The sequence below is a fragment of the Corvus hawaiiensis genome, chromosome 3 (assembly GCF_020740725.1).
Source record: "Corvus hawaiiensis isolate bCorHaw1 chromosome 3, bCorHaw1.pri.cur, whole genome shotgun sequence".
NCBI lineage: Eukaryota > Metazoa > Chordata > Aves > Passeriformes > Corvidae > Corvus > Corvus hawaiiensis.
Genome location: NC_063215.1, coordinates 901,565 through 927,598, shown reverse-complemented (window position 1 = coordinate 927,598; position 26,034 = coordinate 901,565). Strand labels below are relative to the sequence as shown.

Genomic DNA, 26,034 nt, shown 5'->3' with positions numbered 1-26,034 from the left:
CATCTCCCTCCCACTTTCCTCCCTCACACCCTCCTTTGTCCCCTGGTCCCCCTCCACGGCTGGGGCTGTGCCTTTGGGGAGGGGACTGTCCCCGCCTGGAAGCTCCTCCTGGAGCCGGAGGACTCGGGTAGCACCAGGCAGGCCTGTGTATGGCAGCAAATACCCTAATTAATTAATTATGGGATAATCTCTGGTTCCGGGGAAGGGACGGGCGGCTGCTCAGACTCGATTAACCACAAGAATGTTTAATCTCCCCCCGCAGCCCCCTAAGGCGCCGGGATTATTCCCGCTGGGCAGTGCAGGGATGCACCAGCCATGCCTGGCTGCAAGGGGACACAGAGTGGGGGCAGCCCAGGGACCCCCAGACACCACAGGGTGACCCTGCCCTGGCCCCACGGGGATGGGATGGGATGGAATGGGATGGGATGGGAGGTTTTCCCTGTGCTGGCTGACAGATCCAAGGAAAGGGCTCTGTCCCTGTCATAGTGCTGGGACTGGGCATCGCCTGCTTCTCCTGCCTCTCCTGCCTCTGTCCTGCATCCCAATCCCACATCCTGGATCCCCCATCATGGACCCTGCACCCTGCGTCCCACATCCCAGTCCTACATCCTGCATCCCATGTCCTGCATTCCACAAAAGTACTCTCCATCATGCATACAAATCCTGCCTCCTGCATTCTGCAACCCACATCCCGTATCCCACATCCCAGACCTGCATCCTTCATCCTAAGTCCTTCATCTGGAATCCTTCATCCTGCATTCCACTCCTGCATTCCAGTGCAGCATCCCAGCACTGGACCCCAGTACTGCATCCTTCATCCCACATCCCAATCCTGCATTCCAGTGCAGTACCCCAGTCCTACATTCCAATCCTTTGTCCTACATCCCAGTCCTGTATCCTTCATCCCATATCTCAGTCCTTCATCCCATATCTCAGTCCTGCATCCTGCATCCCATTCCTGCATTTGTTATCTCATATTCCAATCCTGCATTCTGTATCCTGTATCCTAATCCTGCATCCCAGCCCTGCCTGGCAGACCTGTCTCCTTCATCCTACGACCTAATCCCGCATCCCAATGCTGCATCCTTCATCCCACATCCCAACCCCATATGCCGGTTCTGCATTCCAGTGCAGCATCCCAGTCCTGCATCCTTCATTCCACACCCCAGTCCTGCATCCCGCATCCCAATGCTGCATCCTTCATCCCACATCCCAACCCCATATGCCGGTTCTGCATTCCAGTGCAGCATCCCAGTCCTGCATCCTTCATTCCACACCCCAGTCCTGCATCCCGCATCCCAATGCTGCATCCTTCATCCCACATCCCAACCCCATATGCCGGTTCTGCATTCCAGTGCAGCATCCCAGTCCTGCATCCTTCATTCCACACCCCAGTCCTGCATCCCGCATCCCAAGCCCGGGCGCAGCACAAAGGCCGCACTACAGCTCCCGGCGTGCCCGGGGGGGGGCCGGCGGCGCTCCCGGCTGCGGCTGCGGGGGCGCGGCTGCGGGAGCGCGCCCAGGGGCGCGGGCGCGGGCGGGAGCGCGCACCAATCGCGGCGCGGCCGCGCCCCGCCCCGGCCCGCCCCGCCCGCCCCATCCCCGCACCGGGCGGGGCGCAGCGGCCGCGCTGCCATGAGCGAGCGCCCGGCGGGGCCGCCCCGCCGCGCCCCGGCCGCCCGCGCCCCCCGCCCCGGCCGCGCCCGCTCCGCCCCGGCCCCGGCCCCGGCCCCGGCCTCGGCCCCGGGGATGCCGCGGGGGCGGCGCGGCTGAGCCCCCCAGCCCCGCTGCGCCGCCGGCCCCGCCCGCCGCCGCCATGGCCGGTAAGCCCCGCAGCGGCTGCGAGGCGCTCCGGGTGGTGGCCCGGTGCCGGCCCATGAGCCGGCGGGAGGAGGCGGCGGGATACGAGCGCGTCCTGGAGCTGGACGTGAAGCTGGGCCAGGTGAGCATCCGCAACCCCCGCGCCGCCCCCGGGGAGCTGCCCAAGACCTTCACCTTCGACGCCGTGTACGATGCCAGCTCCAAGCAGGCCGACCTCTACGATGAGACGGTGCGGCCGCTCATTGACTCGGTGCTGCAGGGCTTCAATGGCACCGTCTTCGCCTATGGCCAGACCGGCACCGGCAAGACCTACACCATGCAGGGCGCCTGGGCGGAGCCGGAGAAGCGCGGCATCATCCCCAGCGCCTTCGAGCACATCTTCACCCACATCTCCCGCTCACAGAACCAGCAGTACCTGGTGAGGGCCTCGTACCTGGAGATCTACCAGGAGGAGATCAGGGACCTCCTCGCCAAGGACCAGAGCAAGAAGCTGGAGCTGAAGGAGAACCCCGAGACCGGGGTGTACATCAAGGACCTCTCCTCCTTCGTGACCAAGAACGTCAAGGAGATCGAACACGTGATGAACCTGGGCAGCCAGACGCGCTCCGTGGGCAGCACCAACATGAACGAGCACAGCTCGCGCTCCCACGCCATCTTCCTCATCACCATCGAGTGCAGTGAGACGGGGCCGGACGGTGAGGAGCACATCCGCGTGGGCAAGCTCAACCTCGTGGACCTGGCCGGCAGCGAGCGCCAAAATAAAATGGGGGCCCACGGAGAGCGCCCCAAGGAAGCCTCCAAGATCAACCTCTCCCTCTCAGCCCTGGGCAATGTCATCTCGGCCCTGGTGGACGGCCGGAGCACGCACATCCCCTACCGGGACTCCAAGCTCACCCGCCTGCTGCAGGACTCCCTCGGGGGCAACGCCAAGACAATCATGGTGGCCACCTTGGGCCCGGCCTCCCACAGCTACGACGAGAGCCTCTCCACCCTCAGGTTTGCCAACAGGGCCAAGAACATCAAGAACAAGCCCCGGGTGAACGAGGACCCCAAGGACACCTTGCTGCGGGAGTTTCAGGAGGAGATAGTCCGGCTGAAAGCCCAGCTGGAGAAACGTGGGATGCTGGGGAAGAAGAGGAGAAGGAGCAGCCGGAGGAAGAAAGCGATGGATGGAGAGGGCACCGTGGACAATGAAGGGGAGGACGAGAATGAGGATGGCCTGGAGAAGAACATGGAGAATTACTTGAAGGAGCAGAAGGAGAGGCTGGAAGAGGAGAAAGCCGCTATCCAGGATGACCACAGCCTGGTGAGCGAGGAGAAGCAGAAGCTGCTCCAGGAGAAGGAGAAGATGATAGAGGACCTGCGGAAGGAGCAGGAGGCCACGGAGCTGCTGGCCATCAAGTACAAGGTTTGTGTTGCCACACATGGTCACGAGTGGGGTCAGGGGACATGCTGTTCCCCCAGCCCCTCATGTGGTGTGGGGATGGATCCCAAGCAGGGAGTCTGGGGGAGGTGCCCACCCGCATGCACAGGCGTGGGGGCCCTCCCAAGCACGGTATCCAGGCAGGGTCCCCAAGGGCAGCCCCAGGCTCCGGTGTGGGGCTGGGCTGGGCTGGGCTGGCCCTCAGGCACGGACCTGTGTGGGGACACTGCGTGGGGGGACCTGTGTGAGAGCTGCAGGGGGTGGGAGGGAAGGGCCATGGGGCGTTGGGTCACTGGTGGCACGAGTTTGCTGCGCTCAGCTCATCCCCCTCGGCACAACAAAGCAGCTTGTGTGGGAAGGGAGAGTGATGGGAGTGATGCTGCAGATTCGTCCCCGGTGGCCTCGGCAGCGAGCCCAGGGCTGGGGCTGGCGACACGGTGCACCTGCCCCCACCTGCCCCCCCGTTCTGTCCAGCCCCTGGCTCCCACTGGGCGCTGTGGGGACGGGCAGGGCTGTGAGCTCATGGTGGGGCCTGGCAGCTCTGCAGGGACCCCCATCCCCCTCCCCACCCCAAATCCTTCCCGGCACCCCGAGCCAGAGCAGGGTGGGTGGGGACAGCACTGCTGGTTCAGGGATGCTCAGGGCTTTGGTGCTGAAGGTGAGAGGGGCCACGGCAGTGCCAGCTGTGCCGGGGGTCTGGGGCCGCACCTCCCCCTGCCCCAGCCCTGCGCCTGTCCCCGCTGAGCTGGGGGGTCCTGACCCCTCCCACCTGCCCGTGGTGGCCATGGGGCCGGGACCACAGTCCCAGCAGTGGGGAGGGAGCCCCAGCACCCTGATCCTCAGCGTCAGGCTCGGCACAGCCCCCACAGCACAGCCCCCACGGCACAGCCCCCCTGGCACCGCGCCGGCCCGGATGCAGTGACTGGGCTGGAGCCCAAGCAGGGACTCCTCTGGGGGGGACATGCCCGGGGTGCCAGGGCTGAGCAGGGGTCCAGACCCTCTTCTGTGGCCAGGGTCGTGTTTGTTGCAGCCCCAGGGACATGTGGCCATGCCCAGGGACATGTGATCATGGCCAGAGATGCGTGGCCACGCCTGGATGCCTGCACAGAGACCGTGGGATCCCACTGGGACGTGCCACTGGGGCAGAGCCGTGGGCTGCTGGCTGGCACAGCGGGTGTCCCGTGACGGGTGTCCCGTGACGGGTGTCCTGGCAGAGCAGGATGCCTGGCACAGGGGTCCCTGCAGCCGTTCCCCCATCGCAGTGGGGTGCAGGCTGTGGGGTGCAGGCTGGGCTGGCCGCTGTCCAGCACAGTCTCCCTGTCTGGCACAGCAGGGCTGGCTCAGGGCCACTGTGTGTCCTGGAACTGCTGAGTAACAAGGCAGGGCCGGAGGCGAGATGACACCATGTCCCTTCTGGTGGCCTTCGGAGCCACTCCACACACAGGGACCCTCTGGCTGGGGGGGTCCAGCACAGTGACAGCACAGAGGTGTCACCTCGGTGAGCAAATATCCCCCCTGTGCCAGCGACAGAGGGGCACAGCCTGCTGTGACACTCACCCCAGTGGGCAGTGCCCGGGGCACACTGCGGGGGACACTGGGTGGCCTGACAGTGCTCATGGGCAGCTTTGCCACACAGTGGGGCCAGGCAAGGAGCCAGTGGCTCCACAGTGACCATGGCAAAGGCAGCCGAGGTGACAGGGGGACACGGGGTGCCCCCCACACCCACGGGTGACACACTGCACCCTGTCTTGCTGTCACACTCGGGGGTGTGGGCTCTGCCTCTGCCACCCGGCTGGGACGTGTGGGATATCGAGCTCAGAGAGGTGGGGGCAGCCTGCCCTGGCAGATGTGAATTTGGGCACCCAGATGTGCTCCTGGGTGCCCAGATGTGTGCCCAGGCAGAGGGGCTGTGCCACAGGGGAGCCGGGCACGGGGTGTGGCTGCATCCAGCAGCTGTTCCGGGGGCTGAGGCCTCGGTCAGCGGGAGGGAAACTGCTGGGAAGTTCTTTGGGTGCAGGAAATGAGTTCCTGGGAGAGGCTTAGTGCTAAAGGAGATTGGGAGTCTCTTCGTTAGAGGGAATAAATGCCCTGGCAGGGAGAAAGCAGCAGCACTGAGAAACCTCTTAATCAGTGGGGATGGTGTCTGCAGGGGGGAGCTCTGTGGGAGGGGATGGCAGTGGGACCATCGTCCCAGCACCCACCTGGTCCCCACCCTGCACCCCAGCGGGGTCCCCAGGGGACACTCAGCGCCAAGGGGAGCAACTGGGACCAAGAACTGGGTTTGGAGGAGAAGGGGTGACCCCAGCCCTGGCAGGGGATGGCACAGGGTCGGGTGGGGGGGGCTGCCCTTGGGGGTCTCAGCCCCCAGCAGAACACCCAGCCTGGGACACCCATCCGAAGGGAGGAAGGAGCAATCCCCAGGGCCAGGGGGGCTGGATGGGGCACCCATTGGAGGCTGGGCGCCCACAGCACTGAATGGCTGTGGGGGTCTCACAGGGTGGGGAAGGTGGGAGTTGCTGGCACAGTTGTGGGGGTGTCCCCTGGGTGCTGGGGGCTGCCTGCATTCCCCCAGAACTCACAATGAACCCCCTGCAGCTGGAAGGGGAAAAATGGGGGGGAAATCATGGAAATAGAGCCTTGCCCCAGGCAGCTGTCGATGGGGACAGGGGTCACTGCTGGTTCAGGGATGCTCAGGGCATCCCTGTCGATGGGGACAGGGGTCACTGGTTTGCCAGAGCCCCCCACTCGGTGCTGGTGGTGATGCCTTTTCCTGGTCTTAAAATCAAGAGTCAAACATGGTTAGAAGGAGAAAAGGGATTTTACCTTGGTAGTTATTTTAAGGATCCTTAGGTGCACATGTCCAGGTCATATGCACTGAAATGCACCCCGCTGAATATGCCCCAAAAGATTGGGTATAACACTATAGGTGTTACTAATTAGCAGATCTGTCAAAGATTCCCCAATGAGAGGCTGGAGTGAGCCCCCCTCCCCAAGGAACCGTCCCCTGGATGGTTCTATCTTGGTTTACAGAATGTGTTCTGGAGAGCACCTTGGGGTCTGGGGCACACTGATCCCCGGCTACGAAGCTTCTAAAATGTTTAGTCTCTGAGCTTGACGAACAAGTCCAAGAATGTAGGCAAAAGCACTAAGAATACAGAAGTTGTAAAAAGGTATAACAGGGGTATAAAAGAAAAGGCAAAAAATCTCCATGGTATCAGTGGCACAGCACCCCCATGGAGACCCTTGCCCAGGGACATGTGACAGCAGCACCATGACCATGTGTGCCCCCCCAGTGCTGACACCACCCTTGGAGGGCCTGGTGGCCCCTCTGCCCCTCAGGGCCATGGCCATGGCAGTGCTGGGGCCAGGCCCTGTGAGGAGCAGGGCCCCTGGATCTGGGGCAGCCAGAGGGACCCCCAGGGCAGACACCAGTGGGTGAGGGTGGCCACGTGCTGGTGGCAGAGGGGACATTTCCGAGATGGTGGCCGAGCTGTCTGTGTGTCTGGGAGATTGATTTCCCAAGCCGTGTGCGGTGTCCTGGGGACATCTGGGTCTGTCCCTGCTGACCCCCCTGAGGCGCAGCCGTGGGGGGCACAGGCTGTCCCCCTGCTCGTCCCCTGCCACTGGTGCCCCACGGACACTCTGACACGGGAGCAGGGCTGCAGGCCCTGCACAGACACACACACCCAGACATGGTGTGCTCAGCCCCTCACCCGTGTGCACAGACACGCGGTGCTCCGACACGCACCCATGGGAGTGAACGCGTTCAGTCTGGCACGGGATGTGCTCCCTGTGTGTGTTTGTGTGCGTGCACGCGTCCTGCACGTGTGTGTGTGTGTGTTTGTGTATGCACAGCCTGTGTATTTGTGTGTGCGTGCACAGCCTGTGTGTGTGTTTGTGTGTTTCTGTGTGTTTGTTTGTGTGTGTATTTGTGTGTGTGTGTGCACAGCCTCTGTGTGTGTGTGTTCCCTGTGTGTGTTTGTCTGTGTGTGCACAGCCTGTGTGTGTGTGTTCGTGTGTGTATTTGTGTATGTGTGTGCACACAGCCTCTGTGTGTGTGTGTTTGTGTGTTTCTGTGTGTGTGTGTGTTTGTGTGTGTATTTGTGCATTTCTGTGTGCACAGCCTCTGTGTGTGTTTGTGTTTCTATGTGTGTGTGTGTGTATTTGTGCATTTCTATGTGCACAGCCTCTGTGTGTGTTTGTGTGTTTCTATGTGTGTTTGTGTGTGTATTTGTGCATTTCTGTGTGCACAGCCTCTGTGTGTGTTTGTGTGTTTCTATGTGTGTGTGTGTGTATTTGTGCATTTCTATGTGCACAGCCTCTGTGTGTGTGTTTCTATGTGTGTTTGTGTGTGTATTTGTGCATTTCTGTGTGCACAGCCTCTGTGTGTGTTTGTGTGTTTCTATGTGTGTTTGTGTGTGTATTTGTGCATTTCTATGTGCACAGCCTCTGTGTGTGTTTGTGTGTTTCTATGTGTGTTTGTGTGTGTATTTGTGCATTTCTATGTGCACAGCCTCTGTGTGTGTTTGTGTGTTTCTATGTGTGTTTGTGTGTGTATTTGTGCATTTCTGTGTGCACAGCCTCTGTGTGTGTTTGTGTGTTTCTATGTGTGTTTGTGTGTGTATTTGTGCATTTCTGTGTGCACAGCCTCTGTGTGTGTGCCAGGGGAAGGAGGGGGTGGAGGCCAGGCCGGCAGCTGCTGCACATCCCTGGAATCCCAGCTGTGCGGAAGGAAGCGGGCCCGGAGCAGCCTGGGCTCGGAGCCAGCGGCCCCGTGGAGGGGACACGTCACCCACACCCCCTGCAGCCACTGCTGCTGTGCCCGTGGTGCTGAACCAGCCCCAGGCTGCTGGGTGTCTGTGGAATCATGGAATTGTTTAGGTGGGAAAAGCCCTTCAAGGTTCACCGAGTCAAACCATCCCCCAGCACTGCCAGGGCCACCACTGACCCCTGTCCCCAAGTGCCACATCCACGGGGCTTTTCAATCCCTCCAGGGATGGGGCCTCCATCCCTGCCCTGGGCAGCTGTGCCAGGGCTGGACAGCCCTTTCCACGAAGGAATTGTTCCCGATATCCAGCCTAATCGTGCACAGCCCCGTCCCTCCCCACCAGCAGCGCACCAAGCACAGGAGCACTGAACGCCCCCACTGAGAGCAGGGATGAGGACAGGGACCAGGGGTGGGTGTGACCCCCAGTGAAGGTGGTGTGGGGCAACCCCTGTGGGTGGGGGTGGGGAGCCCTGCTCTGACCCTGCTGTTCTGGCCCCCTGGCTCTGACCCCCCGGCTGTGACCCCCCTGTCCCCCCCAGGCGATGGAGAGCAAGCTGCTCATCGGGGGCAGGACCATCGTGGACCACACCAACGAGCAGCAGAAGATGCTGGAGCTGAGGCGGCAGGAAATCGCCGAGCAGGTAACGGGGCAGGGGGTGACGGGGGTGTCCCGGGGCAGGGGGTGACGGGGGTGTCCCTGGGCCGGTCCCTGGGCCGGCTCCAACCCGTCCCCTGTGCTGCAGAAACGCCGGGAGCGCGAGATGCAGCAGGAGATGCTGCTGCGGGACGAGGAGACCATGGAGCTGCGGGAGACCTACACGTCCCTGCAGCAGGAGGTGGAGATCAAAACCAAGAAGCTCAAGAAGGTGAGAGCATGACAGCTGGGGACAGGGACAGGGATGAGGATGTCCCTCCCCAGGGCTCCCCCAGCCCCGGGGCAGGGCTGAGGTGCTGCTCCCCCCTCCCAGCTCTACGCCAAGCTCCAGGCCGTGAAGGCTGAGATCCAGGACCAGCACGACGAGTACATCCGTGTGCGCCAGGACCTGGAGGAGGCCCAGAACGAGCAGACACGAGAGCTGAAGCTCAAGTAGGTGTTTGTGAGGTGCTTGGGGCTCCCCTGGGCCCAGGTGGCCCTGAACTGGGTGTGCAGAGCAGAGGTGGCGTGCACAAAGCAGGGCTGGGGTGCACAAAGCAGGGCTGGGGGGCTCAGAGCAGGGCTGGGGTGTCAGAGCAGGGCTGGGGGCTCAGAGCAGGGCTGGGGTGTTCAGAGCAGGGCTGGGGGCTCAGAGCAGGGCTGGGGTGTCAGAGCAGGGCTGGGGGACTCAGAGCAGGGCTGGGGTGCACAGAGCAGGGCTGGGGGACTCAGAGCAGGGCTGGGGTGCACAGAGCAGGGCTGGGGGGCTCAGAGCAGGGCTGGGGTGTCAGAGCAGGGCTGGGGGGCTCAGAGCAGGGCTGGGGGGCTCAGAGCAGGGCTGGGGTGTTCAGAGCAGGGCTGGGGGCTCAGAGCAGGGCTGGGGGGCTCAGAGCAGGGCTGGGGGCTCAGAGCAGGGCTGGGGGGCTCTGAGAAGGGCTGGGGGGCTCAGAGCAGGGCTGGGGGGCTCAGAGCAGGGCTGAGGTGTCAGAGCAGGGCTGGGGTGTTCAGAGCAGGGCTGGGGGGCTCAGAGCAGGGCTGGGGGGCTCTGAGCAGGGCTGGGGGGCTCAGAGCAGGGCTGGGGGCTCAGAGCAGGGCTGGGGTGTCAGAGCAGGGCTGGGGGGCTCTGAGAAGGGCTGGGGGGCTCAGAGCAGGCCTGGGGGGCTCAGAGCAGGGCTGGGGTGTCAGAGCAGGGCTGGGGGGCTCAGAGCAGGGCTGGGGGGCTCAGAGCAGGGCTGGGGAGCTCTGAGAAGGGCTGGGGTGTTCAGAGCAGGGCTGGGGGCTCAGAGCAGGGCTGGGGGGCTCAGAGCAGGGCTGGGGGCTCAGAGCAGGGCTGGGGGGCTCAGAGCAGGGCTGGGGTGTCAGAGCAGGGCTGGGGTGTTCAGAGCAGGGCTGGGGGGCTCAGAGCAGGGCTGGGGTGTCAGAGCAGGGCTGGGGGGCTCAGAGCAGGGCTGGGGTGTCAGAGCAGGGCTGGGGTGCACAGAGCAGGGCTGGGGTGTCAGAGCAGGGCTGGGGGGCTCTGAGAAGGGCTGGGGGGCTCAGAGCAGGCCTGGGGGGCTCAGAGCAGGGCTGGGGTGTCAGAGCAGGGCTGGGGTGTCAGAGCAGGGCTGGGGGGCTCAGAGCAGGGCTGGGGGGCTCAGAGCAGGGCTGGGGAGCTCTGAGAAGGGCTGGGGGGCTCAGAGCAGGGCTGGGGTGTTCAGAGCAGGGCTGGGGTGTTCAGAGCAGGGCTGGGGGGCTCAGAGCAGGGCTGGGGGCTCAGAGCAGGGCTGGGGGGCTCAGAGCAGGGCTGGGGGCTCAGAGCAGGGCTGGGGTGTTCAGAGCAGGGCTGGGGTGTCAGAGCAGGGCTGGGGTGTCAGAGCAGGGCTGGGGTGTTCAGAGCAGGGCTGGGGTGTCAGAGCAGGGCTGGGGTGTCAGAGCAGGGCTGGGGCTCAGAGTGGGCGCAGATCTTGAGGGATTGACCCTCCCAGTGACGGTGACAGCCGAGCCCTCCCCAGCTGTCAGTGGTGGCACAAGGTGTGGCCACTGGGACCTGTGTGCTGGCTGAGCGGCACAGGGGGCGTCCAAGAGTTGCTGAGAAAGGGGAAAAACCAGAAAATACTCCAGCAGAACCCCTGGCTGTGGCTGAACCTGGGGGTGGCAGTGGTGGCCGGGGGCAGGTGAGCCCCGAGGGCACCTGGTGACCTGCTCTGGCCCCCACAGTGTCCTCGGAGGGACAGCAGCTCTGGGGGACTTGGGGTGACCCCAGCTCCCTGGAGCTCCCCTGGCACCAGCAGAGCCGGGCAGAGTTTTCCCTCCGGGAGCCTCCCACAGCTGCAGCTGCTGCTCCACCGCCCCCGGGGACTTGTTCTCACTTCAAACACTCCTCTCTTTCAGTGCCTTTAACACCCCCAGATATTTACAAGCACTTCAGCATTTTCAGGGTGAAACAGTTTCACTACAAACAGAATTCCATCTCCAGCTTTGCCCCTTCTGCCCTCCGACGTGGTTCTGACTGTTCGGAACCCAGTGAGTTGCAGCTCACTGAAGCAACTTTTTGCTTCCCAACAGTTTTTGACAGCTGCTCAACTTGCCCCGAAAAACATGGGAAAAAAAGATTCCCCCTGGGGTCCACTTAGCATCTTTGAGCTTTCCTTGATTTTCGGGTCAGGCAGTGGGAGAGCAGACGTGGGAGGAGAGGAGGGAAGGGGTCCTGGTCCTGCCTGGAGCCCCAGAGCTGCCAGTGGTCCAGGCTCCTCTCTGATGCCTGTCCTCTCCTGCCTCTCCTCTCCCTGTGGCTGCCTCTATTGCTTCAACCTCTCCACTTCCATCACATTCTCATCCTCTGGATGTTTCTTCTCCCTGCAACATCTCCTCCTCTTCCTGCCTTTCCTCTCCCTTCCCGACCTGTTTTCTGTCTCCTGTCACATTAACTCCTTCCTCTCCCGCTCCTTCCCCGTCGCTCCTGCTCTGTCCCTCAGGTACTTGATCATCGAGAACTTCATCCCTCCCGAGGAGAAGAACAAGATCATGAACCGCCTGTACTTCGACAGCGACGAGGACCAGTGGAAATTCCAGCCACTGGTTCCCACTGGAGGGTACGTCCCTGTGTCCCTGTGTCCCTGTCCCTATCCCCAGGGTACATCCCTGTGTCCCTGTCCCCAGGGTATGTCCCTGTGTCCCTGTCCCTGTGTCCCTGTGTCCCTGTCCCTATCCCCAGGGTACATCCCTGTGTCCCTGTCCCCAGGGTATGTCCCTGTGTCCCTGTCCCTGTGTCCCTGTGTCCCTGTCCCTATCCCCAGGGTACATCCCTGTGTCCCTGTCCCCAGGGTATGTCCCTGTGTCCCTGTCCCTGTCCCCAGGGTACATCCCTGTGTTCCTGTCCCTGTCCCCACCTCAGCGCACGAATGGCCCCAGGGCTGGGGGGACCAGGGACTCTTGCAGGTGCCCACGGGTGGGAATCCCCTCCAAGCCCAGCCCCAGGGGAGGGGCCGCCCTTCCCTCACTGATGCAGCTCCCTCGGTCCCGCCGGGACGCGGCTCTGTGGGTTCACATTCCCCGCTCCGTGTGCTCCAGGAACAGCTCCCAGATGAAGAGGCGCCCGACCTCTGCCGTGGGCTACAAAAGGCCCATCAGCCAATACGCCCGGGTGGCCATGGCCAGGAGATCCCACCCCCGCTTCCGGGTACGTGAGGGGACACTGGTGTGTGCCAGGGGGTGGGAAGGCATTGGATAAACAGGATGGATGGATGGATGGATGGATGGATGTGTGAATGGAGGTGTATGAATGGATGGATGGATGGATGGATGGATGGATGTGTGAATGGAGGTGTATGAATGGATGGATGGATGGATGGATGGATGGATGGATGGATGGATGGATGTGTGAACGGAGGTGTATGAATGGGTAGCTAGAGGTGGATGGATGAAGGCAGATAGTGAGTGGATAGGTGGAGGGATGGATAACACTGGCAGAGAAGATGGAGTCAACAAGCTCACGAGGATCTGGGATACACCAATTCAAGCTCCCAGCTTTGTCCTCCCAGCTCCAGTCCTGGAGCTGCTGGCTCTCCGGCACCTCCTGCCGTTGGAAAGGACAGGGCTGCTCAGCCCTGGGAAAGGCCGGGAGAGCGGGAGCAGAGCCTTGAGCCCACAGCCCAGGGTGGCTGTGCCAGTGCAGCCAGGGGAGGATCCCCTCCCCGGCGCGCCAGCGGCTCCCCTGGCAGTGTGGGTTGTGGGAGCCGGGTCCCTGCTTTCTCCGCGGTCACTCCGTGCTGGCTGTCCCTGTGCCCTGGCCAGGCTGAGAACATCATGTTCCTGGAGCTGGACCTGTCTCCCCCGGCCATCTTCGAGTTCGAGCGCAGCAGGGACCCGGCCGAGCAGGACCCGCGGGCGCTGCACCTGGAGAGGCTGATGCACCTGGACAGCCTCCTGGAGCGGCCGGCGGCCTCCCGCGTGCGCAAGTCCCGCTCCTGGTGAGTGACACGGGGGTGGGGACACGGGGGGGCTGCGGCACGGCCGGGACGTTCTGTGGGAGCCAAATGGGGGCTTGGGGCAGGCGGAGGAGTCGCAGCAGAGCTGGAAAGGCCCCGTTCCACCAGGGCTGATCTGCCGTGAGCTGCTGGGTATGGTCAGAGTGTGAAATGCTGCTGACATTGTGCTATGGAACAGCATCGTGTAGAGCTCTGTGCAGGAGGGACATGGAGCTGCTGGAGGGAGTCCAGAGGAGGCCCTGGAGCTGCTCCCAGGGTTGGAGCCCCTCTGCTCTGGGGCCAGGCTGGGAGAGCTGGGGGTGCTCACCTGGAGAAGGATCCAGGGAGAGCTCAGAGCCCCTTGCAGGGCCTAAAGGGGCTCCAGGAGAGCTGGAGAGGGACTGGGGCCAAGGGCTGGAGGGACAGGACACAGGGAATGGCTTCCCAGTGCCAGAGGGCAGGGCTGGATGGGATATTGGGAAGGAATTGTTCCCTGGGAGGGTGGGCAGGCCCTGGCACAGGGTGCCCAGAGCAGCTGGGGCTGCCCCTGGATCCCTGGCAGTGCCCAAGGCCAGGCTGGACACTGGGGCTGGGAGCAGCCTGGGACAGTGGGAGGTGTCCCTGCCCAAGGCCAGGGGTGGCACTGGATGAGTTGTAAGATCCCTCCAACCCAAACCACTCCATGATTCCATGATATTCCCATATCCCAGACCCATGGTATCCTCCCACCCAGCAAGGGGCACCCTTTGACGCTGCCTGCACAGCAAATGACCGGGAAAACGGCTGGATTTTGGGGAGGGTGGGAAGCCAGGGCAGGGCAGCAGAACCCAGAGTGTCTCTGTGTCCCCAGGTGCCAGACGCCACGGTCGCTGCCGTCCTCCACCACCCACGTGTCCCTCGCCTCCAGCTCCCCGTGCGCTGCCCCGCTGCCGGCCCACGAGTGACGGCCTGGACGCCTCGTCCCGGACTGAGCCCCCGAGGGCCGAGGGGGGCCCGGCCCAGCGGCCCCAGCTCATCCTTGTCCTCAGCTACTTTGTGTGTGTTTGTGCGAGACACGAACGGCCCCGGGCCAGGGTGGCTGCCCCTCCCTCCCTCCCCCCCCTCCCTCCCTTCCTCTCTTCCTTCCTCTGCCCCCCCATCCGGATCTGTCACTTTATTTATTTAACCTATTTATTTATGGAGTGGGTGACGCGCGGAGGCGGGATTTGCACTCGGACTGATGAACATCCAGGCTGGCAGTGGGCACCGTGCTGACCACCCCGGGTTTGCCCAGCTCCCAGCCCTCCCCGCACTGCCTGGCACAGGGCTGGGCACAGGGACACCGCCAGGACGCTGCTCCATCCAGGCAGGAGCAGCACGGGCCCCTCTCCAGGGGCTTTGGCAGAAGCTGAGGCCACCCTGGCCCCAGTGCTGGCTTTGCTTTGCTGGATCCCAGGGAATTTGGAGATCTCTGCGTGGATTGGGAGACTTTGTGGTGGCAGCACCGTGTCACAGTCCCCCAGCGGGACTCCCCAGCCTGCATCAACACTGGTGGCAGCAGGGACACCTCACCGACTCTGGGCATGGCTGTCACGCCAGGAGCACCAGCTCCAGCCACAGGGCTTGCAGAGTCACCAGACCAAGTCACCCAAAGCCGAGGGCTTTGTCCACCTGTGCCACGCTCTGGAGATACTCTGGAGACAGCCCCTGCCAAGGTTCCCGATGCCCGGCTCGCTCCCGTCCCCGAGCGTGGGTGTGCACCTTGTGCACCTCCTGACAACAGCAAGAGGAGGGAACCTCCACCGCCTTCCAGCGCCCCTCCAAAGACACGCTCAGCCTGGGAGCAGCCCTGCCTGCGGAACTCCGGGCTGAGAGAGGCTCCATCCTGCAGCTTAAGGCAACGGAGAAATGTGGGACAAGGAGGTGACGCCCAGGGCAGCGATGGCATCGCTGTCCCCAGACAATGGCACACAGAGGTCACCTCTGTCACCTCCTGGTTGGGACAAACTTCCTGGTGGGTTGTGGAGGATTGGATGTGAAAAGGTGATGGGTAAGAGGGGGAAGCCAGGAGGACTCTGGGGGTTGAATCCTGCCCCAGCAGCCACAGGCACGGGGGCAGTGCTCGGTGTTCCTGCGGGATGCAGCTTTCGGATGGAGGGAAGTTGCTGAAGACCCGTCCTGGCAGTGCCAGGCCAGCAGGTGCAGTGTCCCTGGGATGGTGGAGGTGGGGACATCCGTGTGTTTGATGAGATCCTTATGGGGTGAGGGAGCGACCCTTGGCTCTCCTGGGAGGAGATGGGTCAGCACAGGGCTGGACAGAGAGGATTGCAGGTGGGGAGTGTCCTCTGGCAGCAAAGGGAATTCCTTCACAGAATGGATGAGGTTGGAAGCGACCCTGGAGCTCATCCAGTCCCCTGGAGCACATTACTCAGGGTTGTGTCCAGATAGGTTTGGAATCTCCCCAGGGAAGGAGGCTCCAGGACTGCTCTGGGCAGGCTGTTCTTCGCTGTTGGACTGAGCCCTGCTGCCCTCACTGGCTCCTGCACTCAGGACAGGGGTGAGGGAGCGAGGCCCATGGGAACATGCAGAGGGAACCAGGAGCTGTGCCGAGCTCAGAGCCAGGCAGGTCCCGCAGCTGCCGTGTCCCATCCACGCGTGGCTGTGCTGGGCCGTCTGCTGCCCTTCCCCGACACATCCCGGCACTGCCTCGGGGGATCCTGTCCCCTTCCCCTCTAACACTGTCCTGCCTCGAGCTCTCTCCATCATTGCTCTCTGCCCCCACCTTCCCTTTCCCATCTGTGCCCCATAACACCCTCTCTCCCTCCGAAACATTTGTCCCCTTCTCCCCTTGCCTGGCACCTGGCTCCGAGGCTCCTTGGGAAGCTGTAGCTTGCTCTGAGGCCTGAGCTCCCTCCCTCTGGAAGCAGCCAGGTCTGGGCTGTGCTCAGCCTGGGGAGGAGGGAGCAGGGGGAAGGTGTTTGAGGATTGACAGAGGGGTTCCTTCCATGGTGTGGGGTGAGCTCTGTCCACAGGTACCCCCAGCAGCCAGGGGTGTCCGAGGGCATCCCCCAGAGCGAGCTGGCCCTGTGAAACCATCCAAGGCCAGGCTGGACAGGGCTTACAGCAGCCTGGGACAGTGGGAGGTGTCCCTGCCCGTGGCAGGGGGTGGAACTGGATGAGCTTTAAAGTCCCTTTCAGCCAAAACCAGACTGCGATTCCCTGATTCTATGAAACACAGTGGGTGGGAGAGCTGGTTCTTTATTTAATTTCCAGGAAAGAGTCTGGGAGTCAGGGTCAGGAAGCACAGCCTGAGAATGGGGAGAAGCCTGGGGGGCCTGCAGGAATAGGTTTTCCTCCCTTCCTTGTTTTCTAGCAGTCCCAGTTCCCCTTCAGTGGATCAGCAGCTCATGGAGCCCCAAAGTGATGAAGCAGTGACCTTCTCTTGCCTCCTTTCTCACCCAGAGTGTGGGAAACAGCTCAGGAGCTGAGGGTGTCCTCATCCCCCGGCTTGCCCCAGGCCATGGAGCATCCCGGGAAGGGTGGCTGTGCCCCAGGGAAGGGTGGCTGTGCCCCGGGAAGGGTGCCTGTGCCCGGGAAGGGTGCCTGTGCCCCAGGGAAGGGTGGCTGTGCCCAGGGAAGGTGGCTGTGCCCGGGAAGGGTGGCTGTGCCCCGGGAAGGGTGGCTGTGCCCAGGGAAGGGTGCCTGTGCCCGGGAAGGGTGGCTGTGCCCCGGGAAGGGTGGCTGTGCCCCAGGGAAGGGTGGCTGTGCCCGGGAAGGGTGGCTGTGCCCCAGGGAAGGGTGCCTGTGCCCGGGAAGGGTGGCTGTGCCCCGGGAAGGGTGGCTGTGCCCAGGGAGGGTGGCTGTGCCCAGGGAGGGTGGCTGTGCCCCGGGAAGGGTGGCTGTGCCCCAGGGAAGGGTGGCTGTGCCCCAGGGAAGGGTGCCTGTGCCCGGGAAGGGTGCCTGTGCCCAGGGAAGGGTGCCTGTGCCCAGGGAGGGTGGCTGTGCCCCGGGAAGGGTGGCTGTGCCCAGGGAGGGTGGCTGTGCGGCTGTGCCCCAGGGGAGGGTGGCTGTGCCCAGGGAGGGTGCCTGTGCCCCGGGAAGGGTGGCTGTGCCCGGGAAGGGTGGCTGTGCCCAGGGAGGGTGGCTGTGCGGCTGTGCCCCGGGAAGGGTGGCTGTGCCCGGGAAGGGTGGCTGTGCCCCGGGAAGGGTGGCTGTGCCCGGGAAGGGTGGCTGTGCCCGGGAAGGGTGGCTGTGCCCCGGGAAGGGTGCCTGTGCCCGGGAAGGGTGGCTGTGCCCGGGAAGGGTGGCTGTGCCCAGGGAAGGGTGCCTGTGCCCCAGGGAAGGGTGCCTGTGCCCAGGGAAGGGTGCCTGTGCCCAGGGAAGGGTGGCTGTGCCCAGGGAAGGGTGCCTGTGCCCCAGGGAAGGGTGCCTGTGCCCAGGGAAGGGTGCCTGTGCCCCAGGGAAGGGTGCCTGTGCCCAGGAAGGGTGGCTGTGCCCGGGAAGGGTGCCTGTGCCCCAGGCTGCTTTCCCACAGCATCCATTGGTTGTCCCGGTGCCATGGCAAGGGACGGGCCCGGGCCCAGCTCCAGCAGGTGGTCACGGTGGGATGCTCTGGAAGCCCTTCCAGCAGAGCACAGGACGGGTGCGGGAGCCCCCAGCGCAGGGGATGGATGAGGCACTTCCAACATCCAAGTGCCGCTTGCACCGCCGGCGTCCGGGAGCCTCCCGAGCTCTCCCTCCACTTCCGGCGCTGCCGAGGAGCTTTCCCAGCACAGACTGGGAGGGCTGGGAGCACTCGGGGTGTCGCTGGTCCCCGGTGTGTGTCTGTGGCGTTCGGTGTCCGTGTGTCGCACCGGGGCTGTTCCTCGGGGACTGGGGCTGGGCCGGGCGCGGCCCGCGGGGCTGGGCTGGGGCTTCCTTTCGTTGTTGTTGAACTGTTCTTTTGGGGTTCAGGTTTGGCCGTTTTTCCGCGGGGAGGGGGGTGCGGGTCTGTTCCGGGTTCATGGACAAGGTGAGGGCCTCGATTAGGACCAAATTTTCGTGCCTGTTGCTCTGGTGATTTATTTAGAAATCAAAAGTTTACTGTCTGGTGGCCCATCCTTGTCACTCTATACATAGGAATATACAGGACATATATAAATATATATATATTATACATAGTGTCTGGAGAGAGGCCGTTCCTGGTGGGACGGACACTCCTCACTGTGCTGTAATGTAGCTTCGACCCCGTGCTGGGAGCGCCCAGGGAGCGCCAGCGCCCTCCAGGATGGCAACGACACAATAAAGGAATGAGCATCACTGCCAGGGCCTCCGCAGCCTCCTTAGCGCGGCCCCGCAGCCGGGGAGCGGCCGGCACGGGGGCACGGCTTCCCGCCGGGATTGCTCCACGTCCTGGTGTTCCGTGCGAGATGGAGCGCTGGGACAAACCCAGCCAGTTCCAGCTCGGGGACAAGGACACCGGGAAACAGTGCGGGCTATCACACGGACACGGCGGTGCTGGGGGCAGCACGGGGGGCTGGAAAAGGGGAAGCTGGCCAGGAGCACCCCAGTCCCAGCGGGGGAGGGCGGTTCTTGCACAGGGAGGAGGGAAGAGCCTGGGGCTAAATGTAGAACTAAGATTAAACAGGAACATTTCCAGCCCACGGGGAGAGCAAGGAAGGACCAGGGACATCCAGATGGAGCTGAGCTGCTGCTGGAACAGGAGCTGGTGTGGCCTCACTGCCTCAGGAGCTGCAGTTTGGGGTGGGGAAGGGCCTGGTCATCTCCCAAGGGCTGCTGCGTTTTTCCCTTGCCATTGGAAACGGGGAAATTCCCATGGCTTAGGCATTGAAGCAGCTCTAACCAAGAAAACATTGCAAAGGCATGGAATGGGTTGGGTTGGGTTGGGTTGGGAGGGAACATAAAGCCCACCCAGTGCCACCCCTGCCATGGGCAGGGACACCTCCCACTGTCCCAGGCTGCTCCCAGCCCCAATGTCCAGCCTGGCCTTGGGCACTGCCAGGGATCCAGGGGCAGCCCCAGCTGCTCTGGGCACCCTGGGCCAGGGCCTGCCCACCCTCCCAGGGAACAATTCCTCCCCAGTATCCCATCCAGCCCTGCCCTCTGGCAGTGGAATTCCCAGCTCCGAGGTCCACAGCAGAGGGATTGAAAAGCCCCGTGGATGTGGCACTTGGGAACACGGGGCAGTGGTGACCTTGGCAGTGCTGGGGGATGGTTGGGCTCAGTGGTCTCCCAGGGCTTTTCCAACCCAAATGACTCCATGGTTGTAGGCACACAGAGATTTGTTCTGTTTCAGTCTTCATGGAAAAGGTCACTTGTGATCAGGTGAGTCACAATAAATGCCACCGAAAAGGGACTGGGGCTGAAGTAAGAAAAGATTAAAGGTCCCTCACAGGCACTGGATGTCCCCAAATTGGCCAGGTTGGATTAACTCAGACAGAATGAATTTGGTAAAGTGGCCTCGGAGCTGCAAGTGAGGGGTTTGAGATCTCACAGAGAAGAGGCTGAGTGTCCAAACAGGAACAGGATAAACATGAGGAATATCTTTAAAATGGGGAAAGGCGAATTTGGGGGGCTGTCTGCTCAACTTAACTTCACCTCCTGAAAGGATTGAATGGATCAACAAAATCCACCTGAAAATCCTGGCAGGGGAACATGTGAAGGTAACAACCAACATGGGCTGGTCCAAAGCAAATCCCACCAAACCCCACCAAAGCAGCTTCATGCTCTGCTGGAATATGAGACCCTGCAAGTGTGAGGGGCACAATCCGGGAAAGAATGAGGGATTTTGGTGAAATTCTGGCAGCCTCCCTGAGGAGAGGCCCAAGTGGAGTTACCAGTGGGAGTTTTCCAAGAGAAACAGGTCACAGGGAGGCAGAGACCAACGGGATTTGTTCTGCTTCAGGCCAGCGCTCCCATGGATCAGCCCTGCTGGGCACCTGCTTTCCAACCAGGAATGGGACCAGTTGTGATGGTTTTGCAAAAATCACCTGGAATGATGTGAAAACATGAAAGAAACAGGGCAATTTGCACCTGGGGATGCTGTGGAGAGCAGTAGCCACGGTCTGCCAATACTGGAAAGAGGAAGGGGTTATCCCATTGCTGCTACCAAGAGGAGAGAGGACAGGAACTCCTGGTCTTGGAACACAGCAGGGAATATTTAGATGAGAATTTGGGACACCGTGGTGACTGCCCAAGGCTGGCACTGGAGGAGTTCACCCCTGTAGGACATGGCTGTTCCAGGGGAGGTTTTTAAGGGCACCAAGGCCCATCAATGACACCGGAGGGCACAGGATGGTGGGATAACGCCTGAGCATCCCTCCCAATCCTGCTTTCCATGGGTCTGTGATTTGAAATTACAGCCTGTGAGCAGCAGGTCCCTGAGGGACAGTGACAGCTCAGAAGCACAGTCACAGTCAGGAGCTCTGTGCAGCCAAAGGACTCCAGAGATCAGGCATGGAAAGCCAAGAAAGGATTTTTCCCCACCAACCGTAGGTGCCGAAGCCATTCTGGAATGCCGGCTTTGGCAAAGCTCATCCCGTGGGGACAGAGGGTGAGCTCGGGCAGGCACGAATGCTCCAGTCACCAGCAACCCTCCTCCCTTGCCAGCTCTGCAGTATCTGGTTAGCAGTGGGGCCGCTGGGCTCTCCCGGCCCAGCAGAGCTCAGCTGCTGCGTTGGGATAATGGCCAGGAGTGGTTCCTGTGTCCCTGCTGTCCCTGCTGTCCCTGCTGTCCCTGCTGTCCCTCAGAGCCCCTGGCAGGAGTGCCTGGAGCGTGCCTGGATGGCCTCAGCTCCTGCAGCCATGAATATTGATGGCCCAAGTTCATAAAATTTGCAAGGCAGGGAATACCCAGGAGGGGCTGGACCTGCAGCCCTGCCTGGGTTGGTTTGTGGTGTTTGCTCCTTCCTCGGGGCCACATTGGCTTCTCCCAAACATCTGCTGTGGTTCCAGTGCTGGGGACATTCCCTGGATGCAGCAGGGAGGGGAATCTCACCTCAGATCCAAGATCTCTTTGTCTCCCTGGAAGAACCCGCCCTTGCAGTCCTACAGAACACACAGTTTTAATGAGAATATTGAACCAGGTTGCAGGAATGTGATTTGAAGGGTTATGTCCCATCTGCTGACAGTTCAGAAAAAATGGTAATTTTTAATTGAAATCTAGAAAATTTAGGATAAATTCACTATAACAGTTTTTGTTTCTTTCTTAGTACAGCTCATTGTACTTTTTCTGTCATAAATCTAGAATTTATACCTTAGGTTGCCCAGAGATGCTGTGCCTGGAAGTGTCCAAGGCCAGCTTGGACGAGGCTTGGTTTAGGTGGAGATCAGGGAAAGGTTCTTCCCCCAGAGGCTGCAGGGCACTGCCCAGGCTCCCCAGGGAATGGTCCCGGCCCCGAGGCTGCCAGAGCTCCGGGAGCGTTGGGACAGCGCTGCCAGGGATGCCCAGGCTGGGGCTGTTGGGGGTCTGGGCAGGGCCAGGGGCTGGGCTGGTGAGTCCCTTCCAGCTTAGGATATTGCATGATTCCTGTTGCTAAAGCAGGGCTAAAGCTTATTATCATCCTTGCAAGGTGCTTTGGGATTTATTGGTTACAAAGAATTCCCAAAGGGCCGAATGTTTTCACTCCTGAGTAGATTTCAAAGCACGAAGGGAACCACAGCCACCAGGAATGTTCTGTGTGCGCTTCCCAAGAGAGAAGCTGTGTGGGAAGCCTTTGGTGCAGAGAGGGTTTGGGGGTTATATTGGGGTTTTTTGCTGTTCCCCGACGCTCTGATGACACCCTGTGGGCTTCCTCCTGTACTGCTGTAGCTGCACAAACACCAAAGAATTCCACTCTTTTCCTCCCCAATGGCTCTTTACTCCTGTCCCTACAATTTTCTCAGTGACTTTTCCTCCAGGCTGTACCTCAGTCTTTAATGGCTTTCAGCAGGGGATGTCACTGATGCGGCTGCCCTGGATCCCTGGCAGTGCCCAAGGCCAGGCTGGACATTGGGGCTGGGAGCAGCCTGGCACAGTGGGAGGTGCCCCTGCCCATGGCAGGGGTGGAACTGGGTGGGCTTTGAGCTCCCTTCCCACCCAAACCACTTCAGGATTCTGTGCTTCTGTGAAAAGAACAGTCAGTGCTCTGCCAAGATGAGATTCAGACTAAACCTGATGAAAACTGAACTTGAATTTTATTGGGAATATTTTCCCAAATGACAGCAGCAAAGTCAATCCTAGAGACCCGATCATCCCCTTCAGCTCAGCAGTGATGCCAGACCTGGCAGTGGGTCAGTGGAAGATGAGACAGTGCAGAGGCACAGCTGCAGCTCCACTGGGAAGTGAGGCTCACATGCTGCCAGGGAATTCTGTGTGGAGTGAGGGGAACCCTTTGAAGGAACAGCAAACTCACAAGGGTGGGAAAAAGAGAGCAACGTCCCTCCCAGGTACAGCCCCAGTACTGCCAGGGGCTGGGGAAGGTCTCTGAGTGCTTTGAAGTGTTGGGTGGAATAAATTGAATGGAGGCCTCCAGGGTGGATATTTCTCTGGGAATCATGGAGTCATAGAACCATGGAATGGTTTGGGTGGGAAGGGACCTTAAAGCTCATCCAGTGCCACCCCTGCCATGGGCAGGGACACCTCCCACTGTCCCAGGCTGCTCCCAGCCCCAGTGTCCAGCCTGGCCTTGGGCACTGCCAGGGATCCAGGGGCAGCCCCAGCTGCTCCGGGCACCCTGTGCCAGGGCCTGCCCACTCTCCCAGGGAACAGTTTCCTCCCAACATCTAAATTATTTCCTACCTAAAAAATTGCAGCTCCTCTGGTTAGGTGTCCCCGGGAATGTTTTCTGCTCGGAAGAGCACGTGGCACCCTGCTGTGAGCTGTCAGGAGAGGGAGCTGAGCCGGGAATGATGAACTGAACTGAGCTGAGCTGGGCTGGGCTGAGCTGAGCTGGGCTGGGCTGGGCTGGGCTGAGCTGCCCGGCAGCTCTGGTGATCCGAGCCCACGCCAGCCCGAAGGGATTGGTCACACTGCGCCGTGTGGGAAAAGACATCCATCGGCTTCCTGTTCCCCCGGGAGCCTGGCCCTGAGGGCTGCCCTTCCTCTCCCTGGGCGCGGTGAGGGTGGACAGGAAAGCTGCAGCTCCAGCACACAGATCCCGAAATCCAGCTGCAGGGCATGACCCATCCGCTGGCATGTCCCGGCCTCCAGCTGCAGAAATCCCCACCCGGTGCTCGGTGCATCGCTTCCCAGGGAAAGGGAAGTGGAGTCTGCGTCCTTCAGTGGCGTGGAGCGGGCTGATCTCATTGTGTGTTCCCGTGTCCGACATCTCCGGGCAGGAGGGAAAGGCCAGAGCCGCCCCGAGCTCCAGGGGCTGCTGCGCTCCGCGGGATAGGTGGGATCGGCAGCTCTGGGAATGTCTCACCCGGGGTGTTGGAACGCACCCCTCCACCAGTGCGGGTCGGGGGAGTCCCGGGAGCCATCCCATTCCTCACGCCGTTCCAGCTGCCCTGCTGGGATCACGTTTGGGTGCAGTTGCTCCTTCCATGGGCTTCTGAGCCCCGGTGCTCCTTCCCTGACCCTTCTCCCATCCCGCTGTGCTCCTCCCCTGGGCTTTTTCCCAGCTTTGGGGTACTTGATTGCTCCCATCCCTAAGTGCACTGACTCTGAGCCATGATTTCAAACAGACACGGAACCACGTCTGCAGCAGCAAAATCCCAGGGTGAATCCAGAGCAGCAGTTGGAAACACATATCTGAGGGAAGAAATTGGGATTTCTGTGCTTTGCCCCAGAGCACGATCACGTTCACCCTGGGGGGAGTCCCAACACATCTGGTGTGGGGAGGGCACTGTGTTCATCTGTTGCCCTTCCCGATGGGAATCATCAATCCCTGATTGTTAATTAGATCACAGTCAATTCCATGACTTTTGTGAAGATCCTTGACACTGGGAATAGACAAAACCACGGGATGTTGGACCAGCCCACACTGAAGGGAAGATGAATCCCCTTGGAGGGAGCAGATATCCTCGGGCTGTCATTGGCAAAACAGCCTCGGCTCCGGGAATTTCCTGTTTTTCATTCATTGTCATTTGCTGCTGTTTCACGTTGTTTAATTTATTGCCAATTACTTATTGCACTGACAGCACTGACCTGTTAGAAGTACCTCCCCTGGCGCCAAGTGCCACCGTCCAGCGTTCTCCAGCTGTGTCCTGGAACTGTGGCCTTCCCTGTCTTTTCCTTCTTCCCCCCGCATTTCACTCTTCCTGTGCCCCAGGTTGTGTCACCACTCAGCCCTTGGATTTCCAAACAAAGCAGCTCAGCCTCCCTAAAGCCAGAATCAGTCAGAGAAACCTGGAATCACAGAACTGATCAGATATTAAATATCTGATTTATTCTATATTAAATATCAGCTTTAGGAGCACAACTGCCAGGGAGCGTGAGGAGATTCTGAGCTGCATCTGGAACAGGCTCTGCTGGGAGCAGCCTGGGATAGTGGGAGGTGTCCCTGCCCATGGCAGGGGGTGGAACTGGATGGGCTCTGAGGTCCTTTCCCACCCAAACCAGTCTGTGATTCCACGATTAAAAAAAAAAAAAATCCCTCAATCCTCTCTAAATTCATCATTTTTGTAGCTCTCAGTGTGGCAGAAAGTGCAATGGCTGAAGTAGAAACTGCAGTTCATTTGGGATATTTTGGAGCCATGGCTCAGGCGCCAGTGGCTCGCCGGGGTCACGCTCCTCTGATCTAATTTTATCTCTTGAAGCTGCATAGGAGGAAGCGAAGCCCAGTTCATTGTGAGGGGATCAGCTCATCCCTGATGGAAAAGGAAAGACCGACATTATCACAGCACTATCCCAGTTTGTGGGGAACTGGGGGAAGCTGGGGGAATCTGAGGCAGGGGCTGTGCAGGGCTGGTGTGAGGGGAATGGGGACAGGGCGGTGGGGGACAGTGGTGGTGCTGCTGATTTGAGGAGCCCTCTGAACACAGACACAGGGTCTGGTTTAGAAATGAGACACTGAATTGTTCTGCACAGGGCGCAGTGTGGAGCTTTCCACAAACCCAGCACAGCAAGGAGCAAAAATTGCAACATTTATACAGTAATGTTTTCATAAACGCCCCTATGTAATGCAGGGCTGCCACCTACCTAATGCGTATTTATTTAGCAATCTCGTGCAATACTCGTTTCTGTGCCCGCTTGAGTTCATTCGGGGGGCTCTGGTGTCCTCTGGGGAGGTGCCCCCGTTCCATTTTAAACAAAGTTCACCACGGGATTTCTTGCCAAGCAAGACGTGTCTGCTGCTCTGGGCCACAGCTTGTGAACAATAGTTACATCCATGCTGACATTTACACCGTGTGGCCCCAGCCAGATGACAAGAGACACGGCAGGTGACAAGAGACAGGGCAGGTGGCACACCAGGAGCCGACACTGAACAGGAAGACCCCCGACTACGCGATAAAAGCCCCGGTGGCCCTTTGAGGGAGCCCTCCTTTGAGGGAGCCCTCCTTTGAGGGAGCCCTCCTTTGAGGCTGTTTCAACCATACCCAAAACCTGTTTCACAACCCCCTGCCCATTCTCCGTGACTCCCTGGGCGAATTGTTCGCTATTTCCGACTCTTGAGACGTCACCATCGGTGTCACTGCGGAGGTGGTGGGCACCGGGCTGTGAGGGGGAGGCTGCGGCTGTGAGGGAGCCGCCGCCATCTTTCCCCCTCAGGCACCGCGCGAGCGCAGGCTGCGGGAACCGCCGGCGACCGCGGAGGAGGGAGCGGAGGCTGCCGATGGCGCTTGGTGGCGGCGGGCGAGGGGAGCTGTTGGCGGTGGCAGCCGGGCCGCTGTCGCAGGGGGGACGCATCACCGCCACGGCGCAGCGGCAACGCCGCCCTGAGCAGCCGCCGCCGCCGCCGCCATCTTCGCTCCCCCTCAGCCGCCGCCGCCATCTTTGCTGCGCCCTCAGCGAGGCGGGAGCGCGGCCGGGGGGGGGAATGGG

At 61.1% G+C, this 26,034-nt stretch overlaps 2 protein-coding genes across 24 annotated transcripts; one reads left to right on the top strand and one right to left on the bottom strand.

Moving 5' to 3' along the window:
• Positions 1 to 1,788: 1,788 nt before the first annotated feature.
• Positions 1,789 to 18,368, top strand: KIF3C (kinesin family member 3C). Of its 22 annotated transcripts, none has more exons than XM_048297795.1 (11): positions 1,789 to 3,229; positions 8,552 to 8,653; positions 8,756 to 8,878; positions 8,981 to 9,099; positions 11,601 to 11,717; positions 12,196 to 12,304; positions 12,919 to 13,094; positions 13,942 to 16,709; positions 17,026 to 17,065; positions 17,152 to 17,210; positions 17,257 to 18,368. In XM_048297795.1, exons 1-8 carry the CDS (start codon positions 1,817 to 1,819, stop codon positions 14,033 to 14,035), a joined length of 2,253 nt encoding a protein of 750 aa, XP_048153752.1. In that variant the 5' UTR covers positions 1,789 to 1,816; the 3' UTR covers positions 14,036 to 16,709; positions 17,026 to 17,065; positions 17,152 to 17,210; positions 17,257 to 18,368. The 22 variants fall into 22 exon arrangements, with proteins under 22 accessions (XP_048153752.1, XP_048153754.1, XP_048153753.1 ...); XM_048297797.1 differs by lacking the exon at positions 17,026 to 17,065 and adding an exon at positions 16,965 to 17,007; XM_048297796.1 differs by lacking the exon at positions 17,026 to 17,065 and adding an exon at positions 16,945 to 17,007.
• A 763-nt stretch (positions 18,369 to 19,131) lies between these two features.
• LOC125324208 lies at positions 19,132 to 24,586 on the bottom strand. Of its 2 annotated transcripts, XR_007202862.1 has the most exons (3): positions 22,849 to 24,586; positions 21,067 to 21,116; positions 19,132 to 19,431 (listed from the first exon to the last, which is right to left on the bottom strand). XR_007202862.1 is itself a non-coding variant. In XM_048299864.1 (2 exons), exons 1-2 carry the CDS (start codon positions 23,534 to 23,536, stop codon positions 20,734 to 20,736), a joined length of 1,071 nt encoding a protein of 356 aa, XP_048155821.1. In that variant the 5' UTR covers positions 23,537 to 24,586; the 3' UTR covers positions 19,132 to 20,733. The 2 variants fall into 2 exon arrangements, 1 of the variants encoding a protein (XP_048155821.1); XM_048299864.1 differs by having other exon boundaries at positions 19,132 to 21,116.
• Positions 24,587 to 26,034: the final 1,448 nt, after the last annotated feature.